Genomic DNA, 16,256 nt, shown 5'->3' on the forward strand with positions numbered 1-16,256 from the left:
CACAGGAACAGGGAACTAAAGACCACCCGAGTTGAGGAGACAGAGCTGAGAGTCCGAGGATCAAGATCATAGGAGGGAACACCAAAAGGGAGAGACCTTATATAGAGAAAGAAGCCTGGAGATCTTCAAAGCGTTTCTTTGAATATTCAGCAGGGTAGTGACCAGCATATGTGCTTGAGACTACTCAAGGCTAGAGGAAACTGTCGTCCACAAAGATTAGAGGGAACAGTGCCTGGTCCTCGCACAGTGCTGAGAATAGTGCCTGTTCCTCTAGCCAGACTGGAAAAACTCATCTTTCACGGGGGACATTAGGTAGAGTATTCAGGAGATTCTTACTTCAGTAGTGAAGATTAATTAGCTATAGACTTACTACTGCTCCAAACCTCCCTAACACATCATAAAAGCAAGATCCAAGAGGTTGATCAAACTGCAGTTTTTAGTTTTTCTTAATTAGTAATCATACAGGAAAAAGAAATACTTGAATTTCTCCATTTCTTCATTTTCAAAATAATGAGTTGGTTTCTTAACATCCTCCAGAGGGAACAAGAGTGTGTGTATTTTAGTATTATTAGGAATAAATAAAATAGATGTATTGCAGTTTATTTCAACTATTATTTTTTCTATGTTTTTAAACTTTATGGCTGTATAGTTGACATACAGTAGAATGTAGAATTTGTTAAATTTTGACATGTATATCTTTGTGAAATCATAACCATAATTAAGATGGTGAACATATTTATTGCTCTCAGTATTCCTGGTATACCTTTGTAGTACCTTTTTCCCCACCCCACCACAACTTCTAATCTGTTTTCAGTCACCACTGATTACTTTGCATAAATGACTGATACAATATGTATTCTGTTTTGTCTGGCTTCTTTCAGTCAGCTTAATCATTTTGAAATTTATTTATGTTGTGTGTATGGTTCATTCCTTTTATTGTTGAATAGCGATCTGTTGTAAAGATAAAACCACAATTGGTTTATCCATTCACTTGTTGATGGCAGTTTGGATTGTTTCCAGTTTTTGGTGATTATAAATAAAGCTGCTGTGAACATTCATGAACAGCTCTTTGTATGGGTATATATTTCCATTTCTCCAGGATAGATGTCTAGGAGGAGAATGGCTGGGTTGTGTAGTAGGTGTGTACTTATGATGCTGTCGACTGTTTGCTAAAAGGGGTTGTACTACTTTATCTTCACATCAGCAGGGTATGAGAGTGTCATTTGCTCCACATCCTTGTGAGCATTTGGTCAGTCTTTCTCATTTTATCTGTTCTAAGGTGTGCATAGTAGTGTGCCATTGTGGTTTTATTTTGCACTTCCCTAATGACTGAAGTTGAGAGCATCTTTCCGTGTGCTTATTTGCCATCTGTAGATCTACTTTAGTGAAGTCTGTTTAGTTTTTTAATTGAGTTGTTTTCTGGATGCAAGTCTTTTGTTTGATATGTTTTTTAAATATTTTCTCCCAGTCAGTGGCTTGCCTTTTCATTTTCAGAAGTGCTATTTGAAGAGCAAAAGGTTTCGATTTTGGAATTCCATGTATCTGTTTTTTTCTTTTATTGGTTGTGCTTTTGTGATCAAGTCTAAGAATCTTTGTCAAAGCCAAGGTCACTGAAGATTTTCTCCTGTTTTCTTTAAGAATTTTTACTGTTATAGTTTAAATGTAGGTCATGATTATTTACATTTAATTTTTGTATAAAATGTGAGGAAAGGAGAAAGAGGCCATTTTTTTTTTTTACATATGGCTTTCCATTTATTCAGGTGTCATTTATTGGAATGATTGTTTCCCTCTCTGAATTGCCTTAGAACCTTTTACATGCAATTGACTATCTCTGTGTAGGTCTGGCTTCTGAACTTCTTTCTGTTCCTTTGGTTTATTTATCTGTCTTATATACCACACTGTCTTGATTACTGTAGCTTTTATAGTAAGTCTTGAAATCATATTAGTAGCCCTCTAACCTTGTTCTTCTTTCCAAAAATTGTTCTGGCTATTACAGGTCCTTTGCATTTTTATATGAACTTTAGAATCAGCTTGTCAGTTTGTGCACAGAAGCCTGCTCTGAGGATTTGATTATGATTATGTTAGATCTGTAGATCAGCTTGGGGAGAGCCGATATCATAACAGTGAGTCTTCTGACTCAGGAAGCACCACATCTCCATTTATTTAGATCTATACTATCTCTCAGGGATTTGTAGGTTTTGCTTTTTTTAAAGATTCATTTATTTATTTGAGAGAGAGAAAGAGCACAAGCAGGAGGTGCAGAGAGAGAGAAAGAGAATCTCAAGCAGACTCTTTGCTGAGCGTAGAGCCTGACACGGTGCTCAGTCTCATGACACTGAGATCAGGACCTGAGCCAAAACCAAGAGTCGGACACTTAACTGACTGTGCCACCCAAGCACCCTGATTTGTAGTTTTTTTTGTCAGGTTTTCCCCTAAGTATTGTGTAGTTTTGATGCCATTGCAAATGGTATATTTTGAATTTCAGTTTTCAGTTGTTCATTGTTAATATTTAGAATCCCTTGGGACACTCACTGGGAGAGACGGTTTCCCCATCCTGGAGCACGTCTGGGAGAGGTGACAGGGACAGAAGAGCCAGTGGCCACCATTTCCTTCCCCTACCCCTCAGCATAGGTGCAGAGACGCCTGCTGAGGCTGGCTAACTTGGACACTGGCTCTTTGCTGTGCTTGACTTAAAACTCCACGCCCCTGCACTTTGGCATGACTGCTGTTCTGGGACAAACCTGCATTAGTCCCAGTGCGGTAAGACCCTCCCCCAGAGGACCAGCATAGTCCCATGCCATGCCAGGTCCCTAAAGTTTGGAGTTTTAAAACTCAGCATGCCTGCTTGGTATAGACCCCAAGGTGCACTGTGCTACCATGCAGGCAGACGGCTGGGGCACAGACAGGGTGAAGGCAGCGAGTTGAGGGATGCCTGGGACACATGAGGGGAGATTGTTTGCTCCTCTGGGAGGGCTTCCTGGGCAGTGGTGTGGGCAAACTCCCCTCTCCGGCGACCAGAGAGCTGGCTGATGCCATTTTCCTCCCCACCCACTTAGCATAAACTATCTTCAGTAAGCAGCACAGTGCCAACAGTAGTGGCCTAAACAGCCCTGCCCCCCTGTGCTCTACAGGTGCCGTTTTACTCGGGCAGTTGTGCTAGAGAACCAGAGCAGCAGGCCCCTCCTACGGAAGACCCCACAAACCCCCGCACGTACCATGTCTACTGACCATAGAGTTCTGCAAAGCTTCAGCTCTGGTGGAAGTAGCATCAGGTCTCTTTAACAAGCAGACCAGAGCACATCTAGTTAAAACTCACCACACTCTGACCAAGGTCCAGACACTCCCCACTGCAAGCAGGGAGAAACTCTGCAGAGGACTGACCTGAGGGAAAGAGCAGCCAAAACACAGTAGCAGAGTGCACACAGCATACACCAGAGACACTTCTAAAGTGCCAGGCTCTGGATAGTATATGACCTCTTCTTCATAAAGTCATTACTTTTAGGAGCAGAAGACATAACAGGCTTTCCTAACACACAGAAGAAGACAGAGACCTACACAAAATGCCAAGACAGAGGAATTCATCCCAAAAGAAAGAACAAGAAAAGGTCATGGCCAGGGATCTAATCAAAACATATAAATAATATGCCTGATCCTGAATTTAAAGTAACAGCCATAAGGATATTAGCTGGGCTTGAGAAAAGCATAGAAGACACTAGGAAGTCCCTTACTGCAGAGATAGAAGACCAAAAAATTACTAGTCAGGCTGAAATGAAAAATGCAATAACCGAGATTTGAAGCCAACTGGATGTAATGACCACAAGGATGGAAGAAGCAGAGAAATGAGTAAGTAATATAGAAGATTATGGAAATTAATGAAGTTGAATGGAAGAGGGAAAGAAAAATATTAGATCACGAATGTAGACTTAGGGAACTCGGTGATTCAGTAAAGTGTAATAATGTTTGTATCATAGGAGTCCCAGAAGAAGAAGAGAGGGAAAGGGGGGAAGAAGGTTTATTTGAGGAAATTATAGCTGAAAACTTCCCTAATGTGGAAACAAGACATCTAAATCCAGGAGGCACAGACAACTCCCATCAAAATCAACAAAAGCAGGCCAATACCAAGACATAATCATAATTAAATTTGCAAAATACAGAGCTAAGGAAAAAAAACCCTGAAAGCAGTGAGACAAAAGAAGTCCCTAACTTACAAGGGAAGACAAATAAGGTTAGCAGCAGATCTCTCCTCAGAAACTTGGCAGGCAAGAGGAGAGTGGTATGATATATTCAACATGCCGAATGAGAACAATCTGCAGCCAAGAATACTTATCCAGCAAGGTTGTCATTCCGAGTTAAAGAAGAGATAAAGAGTTTCCCAGACAAACAAAAACTAAAGCAGTTTGTGACCACTAAACCAGCCCTGCAAGAAATTTTAAAGAGGACTCTTTGGGAAAGAAAGACCAAAATCAGTAAAGGTTAGAAAGGAAGAGAGAAAATATCCAGAAACAATGACAAAACAAGTAATAAAATGGCACTAAATTCATATCTATCAATAATTACTCTGAATGTAAATGGACTAAATGCTCCAATCAATAGACATAGTTTAAAAATGGCCTTAAATTAAAAAATGGATTTAAAAAAAACAAGACCCCCTATTATATGCTGCCTATAAGAGACTCGTTTTAGACCTAAAGACACCTGCAAATTGAAAATGAGGGGATGGAGAACCATTTATCATGCAAATGGATGTCAAAAGAAAGCCGGAATAGCAATACTTACGTTAGACAAACTAGATTTTAAAACAAAGACTGTAACAAGAAATGAAGAGGAGCACTATATCATAATAAAGGGGTCTATTCAACAAGAAGGTCTAACAGTTGTAAATATTTATGCCCCCAAATTGAGAGCACTCAAATATATAAAACAGTAACAAACATAAAAGAACTCATTGATAATTATACAGTAATAGTAGGGGACTTTAACACTCCACTTACATCAAAGGACAGATCATCTAAGCAGAAAATCAACAAGGAAACAAAGAATGGCTTTGAATGACACACTGGACCAGATGAACTTAACAGATATATTCAGAACATTTCATCCTAAAGCAGCATAGTACACATTCTTTTCTAGTGCACATGGGACATTATCCAGAAGAGATCACATACTAGGTCACAAATCAGGCCTCAACAAGTACAAAAAGACTGAGATCATACCATGCATATTTTCCGACTGCAGTGCTACGAAACTTGAGGTCAACCACAAGAAAAAATTTGAAAAGACCACAAATACATGGAGGTTAAAGAACATCCTACTAAAGAATGAATGGGTCAACCAGGAACTTAAAGAAGAAATTAAAACTACATGTAAACAAGTAAAAATGAAAACATGACAGTCCAAAACCTTTAGGATACAGTAAAAGAGATCATAAGAGGGGAGTATATAGCAATACAGGCCTACCTCAAGAAGCGAGAAAAATCTCAAATACACAACCTAACCTTTCACCTAGAGGATCTAGGAAAGAACAAGTGAAGCTTAAAGCCAGCCGAAGAAGGGAAATAATAAAAATTAGAGCAGAAATAAATGATACAAAAACAAACAAAATAGATCAATGAAACTGGGAGCTGGTTCTTTGAAAAAAATTAATAAAATTGATAAACCCCTAGTCGGACTTATCCAAAAGAAAAGAGAAAGGACCCAAATAAAATCATGAATGAGAGAGGAGATCACACTAACACCACAGAAATACAGTTATAAGACAATATTATGAAAAATTATATGCCCAACAGGTTAGGCAGTTTGGAAGAAATGGATAAATTCCTAGAAATGTATAAACTATCAAAACTGAAACAGGAGGAAATAGAAAACTTGACAGACTTGGGGCACCTGGGTAGCACAGTTGTTAGGCAGCTGCCTTCGGCTCAGGGCGTGATCCCGGTGTTCTGGGATCGAGTCCCACATCAGGCTCCTCTGCTGGGAGCCTGCTTCTTCCTCTCCCACTCCCCTGCTGTGTTCCCTCTCTCACTGGCTGTCTCTCTGTCACATAAATAAATAAAATCTTCAAAAAAAAAAAAAAAAACTTGACAGACTGATAACCAGCAAAGAAATTGAATCAGTAATCAAAAATCTCCTGTAAACAGAAGTCCAGGGCCAGATGGCTTCCCAGAGGAATTTTACCAAACATTTAAAGAAGAGTCAATACCTATCTTCTCAGACTGTTCCAAAAAATTAAAATGGAATGAAAACTTCCCAATTCCTTCTTCGAGGCCAGCATTACCTTGGTTTCAAAACCAAAGACCCCCACTAAAAAGACAATTACAGACCAATATCACAGTGAACATGGATGCAAATATTCTCAACAAAATACTAGCAAATCAAATCCAACAGTACATTAAAAGAATCATTCACCATGATCAAGTGGGATTTGTTCCTGGACTGCAAGGGTGGTTCAGTATTCACAAATCAACACAGTACACAATATTGATAAAGGGTAAGAACTATGTGATCCTCTTAATAGATTCAGGAAAAGAATTTGACAGAGTATCCATTCTTGATAAAAACCCTCAACAGGGGCGCCTGGGTGGCTCAGTCGTTGAGCGTCTGCCCTCGGCTCAGGGCGTGATCCCAGGATCCTGGGATCGAGCCCCATGTCGGGCTCTTCCTCTGGGAGCCTGCTTCTTCCTCTCCCACTCCCCCTGCTTGTGTTCCCTCCTTCACTGGCTGTCTCTCTCTCTGTCAATAAATAAATAAAATCTTAAAAAAAAAAAAAACCCTCAGCAAAGTAGGGGTAGAAGGAACATACCTCAACATCATATACAGAAGGCCATAGACAGAAGACCCACAGCTAATGTCATCCTCAGTGGGGAAAAACAGAGCTTTTCCTCTACAGTCAGGAATGAGACCTGGGATATCCATTCTCACCACTGTTATTTAACATAGGACTGGAAGTCGTAGTGTCAGCAGTCAGACAACAAAAAGAAATAAAAGGCATCCAAATTGACAAGGTAGAAGTCAAACTTTCACTATTTGCAGACAACAAGATACTCTATGGAAAACCCAAAAGACTCCACCAAAAAATTGCTAGAACTGATACACAAATTCAGTAAAGTCGCAGGATACAAAATCCAACATACAGAAATCCGTTGCATTTCTATACACCAACAGTGAAGCAGCAGAAAGAAATCAAGGAATCGATCCCATTTACAACTGCACCAAAAACCATAAGATACCTAGGAATAAATCTAACCAAAGAGGTAAAAGATCTGTACTCTGAAAACTATAGAACACTTTTGAAAGAAATGGAAGAGGACACAAAGAAATGGAATGACATTCCATGCTCATGGATTAGAAGAACAAATACTGTTAAAATGTCTATACTTCCCAAAGCAATCTACACATTTAGTGCAATCCCTATCAAAATACCACCAGCATTTTTCACAGAGGTAGAACAGTCAGTCCTAAAATTTGCATGGAACCACAAAAGACCCTGAATAGCCAAAGCAATCCTGAAAAAGAAAAGCAAAGCTGGAGGCATCACAGTTCTGGACTTCAAGTTATATTACAGAGCTGTAGTAATCAAGACAGTATGGTACTCGCACAACAACAGGCTCATAGATCAATTGAACAGAACAGAAAACCCAGAAATGAACCCATAACTATATGATCAATTACTCTTCCACAAAGCAGGAGGGAATATCTAATGGAAAAAAAGTCTTTTCAATAAATGGTGTTAGGAAAACTGGATGGCAGCATGTAGAAAGAATGAAACTGGACCACTTTCTTACCCCATACCCAAAAATAAATTCAAAATGGATGAAAGACCTAAATGTGAGACAGGAAACCATCAAAATCCTAAAGGAGAACACAGGCAGCAACCTCTTTGACCTTGGACGTAGTAGCTTCTTACTAGACACATCCCTGGAGGCAAGGGAATTTTCCCACAAAGGCAAAAATGAAGTTTTGGGACTTCATCAAGATAAAAAGCTTCTGCACAGCAAAGGAAACAATCAGTAACCTACAGAATGGGAGAAGATATTTGCAAATGACATGTCTGTTACAGGATTAGTATGCATAATCTATAAAGAACTTACAAACTCAACACCCAGAAAACAGTCCTGTCAAGAAATGGGCAGAAGACATGAACAGACATTTTTCCAAAGACATCTAGATGGCACATGAAAAGGTGCCCAGTATCACTCATCATCAGGGAAATACAAACCAAAACTACAATGAGATATCACCTCACATCTGTCAGAATGGCTAAAATTAACACAGGAAGCAACAGATGTTGGTGAGGATGTGAGAAAGGGGAACCCTCTTAGACCGTTGGTGGCAGTGCAAACTGGTGCAGCCATTCTGGAAAACGGTGTGGAGTTTCCTAGGATCCAGCAATTGCACCTCTAGGTATTTACCTAAAGGATACAAAAATACTGATCCAAAGGGACACGCGCACCCTGATGTTCATAGCAGCATTATCAGCAATAGCCAAATTATGGAAAGAGCCTAAATGTCCATCTAATGATGAATGGAAAAAAGAAGTATTATCTGTACAATGGACTATTAGCCATAATAATGAAATCTTGCCATTTGGATGGAGCTAGGGTGTGTTACCCTAAGCAGAATAAGCCAGTCATAGAAAGATAAATACTGGGCACCTGGGTGGCTCAGTCAGTTAAGTGTCTGTCTTCAGCTCAGTTCATGATCTCAGGGTCCTGGGATTGAGGGATTGAAGCCCTGCGTCAGGCTCTGTGCTCAGTGGGGAGTCTGCTTCTCCCTCTCCCTTTGCCCCTTCCCCTGCTAATGCTTGCGTGCTCTCTCTTTCTCTAATAAATAAATAAATAAATAAATAAAATCTGTAAAAAAGAGACAAGTACCATATGATTTCACTCATTATGTGGAATTTAAGAAATGAAACAGATGAACATAGGAGGAAAACGAGAGGCAAACCATAAAACACTCTTAACTATAGAGAACAAACGGGTTAATAGGAGGTAAGTGGGGGATGGGTTAAATGCATGATGGGTATTAAGGAGGGCACTTGTTGTGATGAGCACTGGGTGTTATATGTAAGTGATGAATCACTAAATTCTACTCCTGAAACTAACATTACACTATATGTTAACTAACTGGAATTTAAATAAAAACTTGAAACGAAAAAAAAAACCCAAAGCAAACGAACAACTTTGACGATTTTCTAAATATATTCCCCCCACCCCAACCTTAGGGCTCCAGTGCATGTATATCAGGTCACTTGATGTCCCACAACTGACTTCTGTTTTGTACCTATTGTCTCAACCTTTTTTCCATGTCTTTAATTTTGGAGTGTTTATATTGCTATGTCCTTAAATTCACTAATATTTTCTTCTGCAATATATTATCTGCTGTTCCCATCCAGTGTACTTTTCATCTGAAAAATTGTATTTTTCATATCTAGGTGTTTGCTTAGTCTTTTTGTTCATCTCTTCCTATCTCTCATACTGTTTATACTTCTACTTTTTGAATATGTGGAATATATTTATAACAATTTTAATGTTCTTTTCCATTTTTGTCATTTTTAGGTGATTTTGATTGATTTTTTTCTTCCTTATGGATAGTCTTTTCTTCTGAATTTATCTTTGGGTTTAGTAAATTACTTGGAACCAGTTTGTTTTTACATTTCATTGGGCTGGACCTTTAATACCCTTTAATCTAGAGCTAATCTAGCCTCACTTCTTAATTGGTATCCTTCTGAGTGTTCTACTAAATAAGTGCCCTGTATATTTTAGGAAGTCTTTTCTATTGTGTGGTTGAAACATGAATATTCCTTGACCCATATAACTTCCAGAATTGTTCTGCGTGTTTGTTGGAGGTGGTTCCTTTCCCAGCTATATTTTCCTTGTACACCTGTGCTTGTAGTACAGAGCTAAATACTCATGGGGAATTTTCTGCAGAAGTTTAGAGTTCTCTCTGTGTTGATCTCTTCTCTTCATTACTTTGCCTATGGATTCTAGTTGCCTTGGCCTCCTCATTTCTAAACTCTTGTCTCCTCAACTGAGGGAGCCTATAGGCCCTGTTTGGGTTTTGCCCTCCCTGTGCTACAGCCTGGAAAGTCTGTCCAGGCAATAGTCTGAGGCAGTCATAGGGCAAGTCTTTTTTCTTTTCTTTTCTGAAGGATCACTACCTGGGCTGCCTGTTATCCATTGGCTGAAACCTATTATTTGATGGATTTTGTGTGCTTTTAGAGTTGTGTAGGATGAAGGGATAAGTTATTGTTACTCCATCAATGCTTGAACGAGTGAACTGCTTTGGACAATTAAAGATATAATGAAGACACCTTATTGGGCTACCTTTGGAAGGAAGTATTCTTTGCCTACACAAATTAATAGATGCTTTAAAGGTAGTGTTCAAGCAGTAGTCACTTGTTATCACTGGTTGCTGGACAGGTTGGAAAGGTTGGGAAGTCTCAGTTCACTATCTTTGAGGGTTAAGAGGGAAGTATTAAGTCATTCTGACATCATTTTTGTCATTTCCCCGAATGCATTGGTAAGACTATACGATCACCAGCTGAACATAGAGGAATGAGGGGAACGGCCAAGCATGTCCTAGCTCCTTTTCAACCTTATCCTTTTCATGTGTCATGCAGTGTCAGGCTTCCCTTAGTAATTTTACCACATCAAGAGTTGGTAACAGCATATAGTTAATTGCATTAGATTATAAGACTGGAGTATTCTGAAATAGTTCCTCATCAGGAAAGGTCAGAGGTGGCACAATCTTTAGAATTTTTTTAATTTTTTTTTTTTTTAAAGATTTTATTTATTTATTCGACAGGATAGAGATAGCCAGTGAGAGAGGGAACACAAGTAGGGGGAGTGGGAGAGGAAGAAGCAGGCTCACAGTGGAGGAGCCTGATGTGGGGCTCGATCCCTTAATGCCGGGATCACGCCCTGAACCGAAGGCAGACGCTTAACCGCTGTGCCACCCAGGCGCCCCATAGAATTTTTAAAGTGATTTTCAAAAAACTCCATCCTTCCTTATTGCCTTTTAAGTGGTGTTCCTATTGTTTGCATGTTGAACTCCCTTGTATTAGAATACTTGAGTCACAGTCTTTTATTTTTCAGTTATTCAAGCGAAGAAATGTTGCTACAGCAGAGGAAGAAACAGAAGAAGAAGTTATGTCAGATGGAGGCTTCCATGAGGCTCAGATTAATAACATGGAGATGGCACCAGTAAGTAAGATAATGAAAGAAACTCTTTTAAAAGTGTTTTTCTGAGGAAGATAAGAGGTATAGCTCTCTATTTGGGTTTTTAAAAAAGGTGTTAGTAGATGGCTATAGAAAGTACTTGGCATTTCATTTTTAAAAAGAAGCCATATACTTAATCTCATGGTTCATCAAATGTTTATTATAGTTTGAATAACATGCAATTAAACAGAATTAACTAAATTATGAAGACTAATTCAGCTGTTAAAACTTAAAAAGATAATTATAAAATTATTCCTTAAAAGTTAAATAATAAGGGATACTTTAAAGGAAATCCCAGTTTGCTATTCTTTTCAGTTATCAAATGGGGCATGTTTATATGATTTTAAAAATTGGTTCCACATCACAGCTGTTAGAATTTTCTCTTATAACCCATTTTGTAACTTTCTTGAGGTTACATAAGCAGATAAAAATTAATGCTTTATTTGTATGGATTATACCTGTTTATATCTCTAATTTATTGTAGTCAGTTAATCACACACACACACACACGCACACGCACGCACACACGCACAGATGGTTTTTCAAAAAGGGAGATCTTTCTTCCACCCAATTTCTTTCTTCATTGACAACCACTGTTACTAGATTCTTACTCTCTCTGAGAAAATAAGTTTTTTCTCTCCCCCGCCCTGTGCCCCTTTTAAGCAAATTGTGACGTATTATGCACAATATCCTATATATATATATTTTTTTCTTTCTTACTTCATAGATTGCCAGTTTTTACTGACCAGTTTTCTTTTGGAACTAGGAGAGCAGTTTAAGTCACTTTGGAATCTATATAGACATTGTAGCCAACACAATCATTTTGTGGTGAATTCTTCTAGGTCCTTCAGAAAGCCGAGCGGTCCTTCTTTTTGTTGTTGTTCTTTTAGTGGATGTTAAAATAAATATGAAGTGTTTTGTGGACCATAGCATTAGGGTTTTATGGAGGAAACAACCAATAGGAGATTGATTGATTGATTGGTTTTCAGGAATTGGCTCATTAATTGTTGGAGCTGGTAAGTCCAAAATCTGTAGGGCAAGTTAGTAGGCTGAAAATTCGGGTAAGCATTGATGTTGTAGTTATAGCGCTGAAATTCCTCAGGAAACCTGTCATTGCTCTTAAGACCTTCAACTGATTGAATGAGGCCCACCCACATTTTGGAGAGTAAAGTACTTTACTTGAGTATGCTAATTTAAATGTTAAACACATCTAAAAAATACTTTCATAGCAAGTCTAGACCAGTGTGTGTTCGAACAGTTGGATACCATAACCTAACCCAGTTGATATATAAAATTAACCACCCTAATATACTCCTTGACAACCTGGGATCCCTACAGAACTCCTTAAACCACACTGAGTCTCAAATGAAGAAATAAAAAGTCGTATCTCCATGTAACATGATAGTTATCCTTTGTGCAACTAAAAATGCACTGTACTTTTCCCCAGAAGACGTTAAGTCCTTGAGTGATGTTCATTTGTCTCCTTGATTTCTTGTAACTTGAATGCTGTGATATAAAGTCAACAATACTTTAATACCATGAATGTAAAGTCAATACATCTTCTATTAGGGGATAAGAGAGGGAAGAGAACATGTGTTTGTGTATGTGTGTGTGTGTTTGTGTGTGTGTGAGAGAGAGAATGTGTATATCTAAGTGTATCCAAACATTCATAACAGAATCATATAGGTAGCTTTGTTTATTCAAGAATCAGTTTTGTAAGTTTCGGGGCGCCTGGGTGGTGCAGTCGTTAGGCGGCTGCCTTCGGCTCAGGGCGTGATCCCGGCGTTCTGGGATCGAGTCCCACATCGGGCTCCTCCATTGGGGGCCTGCCTCTTCCTCTCCCACTCCCCCTGCTTGTGTTCCCTCTCTAGCTGGCTGTCTCTCTGTCACATAAATAAATAAAATCTTTAAAAAAAAAAAAAAAAGAATCAGTTTTGTAAGTTTCAAATTAGTTACTTTTCTGACTGTTAAGAGCAGAATGCTTCACTCTCCCCACTGGGATTCTTAAGTGTTCGGTATTGCTTACCAACCCTCCAGCATTTATAACTCAGTGCAGCTTTCTTCACGATTCATCTTATTGACTCTAACCCTTCATGAAATGATAAGAACTTTATTTTATTGTGACAAGTGACCCTGAAAAGAAGGTTAACTACTAATACTGGAGATGGGTTGTTGTAGAAAATGGAAAAGTTCTAATAAAGCAAGAAAACAGTGGAAAACTGAAAGTTTTAGTAAAGAAAATAGAAATTTTATTTTTTATTTTTTTAAGATTTTATTTATTCGACAGAGACAGAGACAGCCAGCAAGAGAGGGAACACAAGCAGGGGAGTGGGAGAGGAAGAAGCAGGCTCATAGCGGAGGAGCCTGATGTGGGGCTCGATCCCATAACGCCGGGATCACGCCCTGAGCCTAAGGCAGACGCTTAACCGCTGTGCCACCCAGGCGCCCCAGAAAATAGAAATTTTAAATAAATCCAGGAGTTGTTAAATTTGAAAGTGGCTAGAATCTGTGATTTATATAAGACTATCTGTACTCATTCAATAAATATTTGTTGAGCATCTGCTGTATGCCAGCCATCAGTGATAGAATGAGAAGATGGACAGGGTCTTTGGCTTTCAAGAAGCTTATATTATACTGGAAGAATCTGGGAATTAAATACATGACTGAAAAAATATCTGATAGTGAAAAAGGATTAAAGTAGAGTGATAGAGATGGAGCGGCTGCTTTAGATTTGGAGGTCATGAAGAGCCTTCTTTTAGAACTTGAATGACGAGGACCAACCAACCGTGTGAGGAGCAAGAGAGGAAGAGTAATAAACACCTTGTCTTAGTATTTACTACTAAGATTACTTTCTTACTGTCATGAGCTTCTTAATGGTAGAGTATTTGGCTTTATCACATTATTAATCATCTCAGACATTTCTACGTGTAAAGATTATCCTACCTTTGTGTAACTCTTCCAGATAAATACGATTAACTTAATGTGGCCACAACTTACACTGTCTTTGTTTTCCTTTGAATTAAAGTTAAAATTTTATCATGTTTGCTTTTTGTTTGTGTTTGCAGGGTGGAGTTATTACTTCCGACATGATCGAAATGATATTTTCCAACAGCCCAGAGCAACAGCTTTCAGCAACACAGAAATTCAGAAAATTGCTTTCAAAAGGTGAGTTCTAAATGTGTTAAAGTACAGTTGACCCTTGAATGACAAGGGCTTGAAGATCTTTTTCAATAAATTGAGTACAGTACTGTAAATGTATTTTCTCTTTCTTATGATTTTCTTAATAGCGTTTTCTTTTCTCTAGCGTATTTTATTGTAGGACTACAGTATGCAATACATATAACATACAAAATATGTGGTAATTGCCTGTTTATGTTATTGGTGAGGTTTCCTGTCAACAGTAGACTATTAGTAGCTAGGTTTTGGGGGAGTCAAAAGTTAATACAAGGATTTTTGACTGTGTAGGGATTGTTGCCCCAACCTTTGTATTGTTCAAGGGTCAACTGTATATTTTTTCATTTAGTTAAAAAAAATACTACTTTCCCATAATCTGTTTTTCCCATCACAGATAAATTGCTTTGGAGTGTGTCTATCAACAAAATAAAAGGACACGTATAGATATATATGTAATTATGAGCCATGGCTAACTTCTGAATTTCTTTATTTATATAATCTTATCAGGACCAGAAAGCAGCATTATTTTCATCTCTGAGCTATTTTATAAAAGACCTTTAAAATGATAAGAACAGTGTATTTCATGTTAATTCAAATGGAGAAACTCCACTTTTTTTTTAAGAAAAACTTTTTTGTTTTTTTAAAAAGATTTTATTATTTTTAAGTAATATCTATACCCAACATGGGGCTTGATCTCATAACCCCGAGGTCAAGGTCACATGTTCTACCAACTGAGCCAGCCAGGTACCCCAAGAAAAACTTTCAAAATATCAGTTGAAAGATCAGTGATTGTTGGTTTTAATGTTATCATTTTATCATGAAATTTAAGTTTGGATTTATTGGTGGTCAGGGTAATTATCTTCTTTTTCTTTTTGGTATAATTAGGGTAGACTAGAATATGATACCTTTGCCATTCTGGACAAGTAAAAAGAACTGTGGAACTCTGAACCACATTAAAATGTTGATAGTAAATATTGACGTTAAATTAACAGCAGACCCTCCCCTCCCCCCAGTAGTAAGGTATAGTTTTTTGGAGTCATAAGTGATAAATATATCCCTTGAGGGACCTGGAATAAAAACCTCTATAACATATAGACATAACAAAATTGTGTGTGACATAAAAATTAATATTTTTTGTGTGACAACTGAACGTTCGAAGGCCAATATCATGTACACCTTCCCCATTCCCCTTGTCTCTTTTCACCATGCTGAGTCTAGTGCCTTTCTCACACCACAGGGCTTTGTAGGACCTTTCACTGCTCTCTACTGCTTTCCTGCCTGGATTCTAGTTTGCCAGCCATCCGTCTTAAAAATGTGATAAGTAGAGGGGCGCCTGGGTGGCTCAGTCGTTAAGCGTCTGCCTTCAGCTCAGGTCATGATCCCAGGGTCCTGGGGATTGAGCCCCTCATTGGACTCCCTGCTCAGCGGGAAGCCTCTTTCTCCCTCTCCCACTCAGCCTGTGTTGCCTCTTGCTGTCTCTCTCTCTGGCAAATAAATAAATAAAAAAATCTTAAAAAAAATGTGATAACTAGAATACAGTACTTCAGATGTCATCTTATTACCCTAAGTTGTGGGGAGAGATTGCTTTCCTTGTCCTGAGACTACACATTCCAGTAACGTACTCCAAGATAGCATCAGTTATTTTGGTAGTCATGGCACAGTAATGGTTCACTGTATTTGCAGCCATCTAAACTCCCTAGAACTTCTCTTCATGCACTGTTTTTAGGTTTTGTCTGGAAAGTCATGTAGATTTTTTTAAATGTCTTTTTAAAATATTCAGTTGCTAAGTCCTGCTTTATTGCTGCTAACTTCAGCTTACAGTTCTTCCTATATGTTATTTCTGTAATCTGGCATTTTAACGACTTC

At 38.5% G+C, this 16,256-nt stretch overlaps 1 protein-coding gene across 1 annotated transcript in view; it reads left to right on the plus strand.

Annotated features, from left to right (window-relative positions):
* KPNA1 (karyopherin subunit alpha 1) overlaps positions 1 to 16,256 on the plus strand; it is a 71,026-nt gene that overhangs the window by 26,643 nt on the left and 28,127 nt on the right. Inside the window, exons 3-4 of the mRNA XM_045812746.2 lie at positions 11,094 to 11,201; positions 14,282 to 14,381. Coding sequence (XP_045668702.1) covers positions 11,094 to 11,201; positions 14,282 to 14,381 — 208 coding nt within the window. The remainder of the gene's footprint in view (positions 1 to 11,093; positions 11,202 to 14,281; positions 14,382 to 16,256) is intronic.

This window comes from Ursus americanus, chromosome 4 (assembly GCF_024610735.1).
Source record: "Ursus americanus isolate L20-20 chromosome 4, mUrsAme1.1.p, whole genome shotgun sequence".
In the NCBI taxonomy this organism is placed as follows: Eukaryota; Metazoa; Chordata; class Mammalia; order Carnivora; family Ursidae; genus Ursus; species Ursus americanus.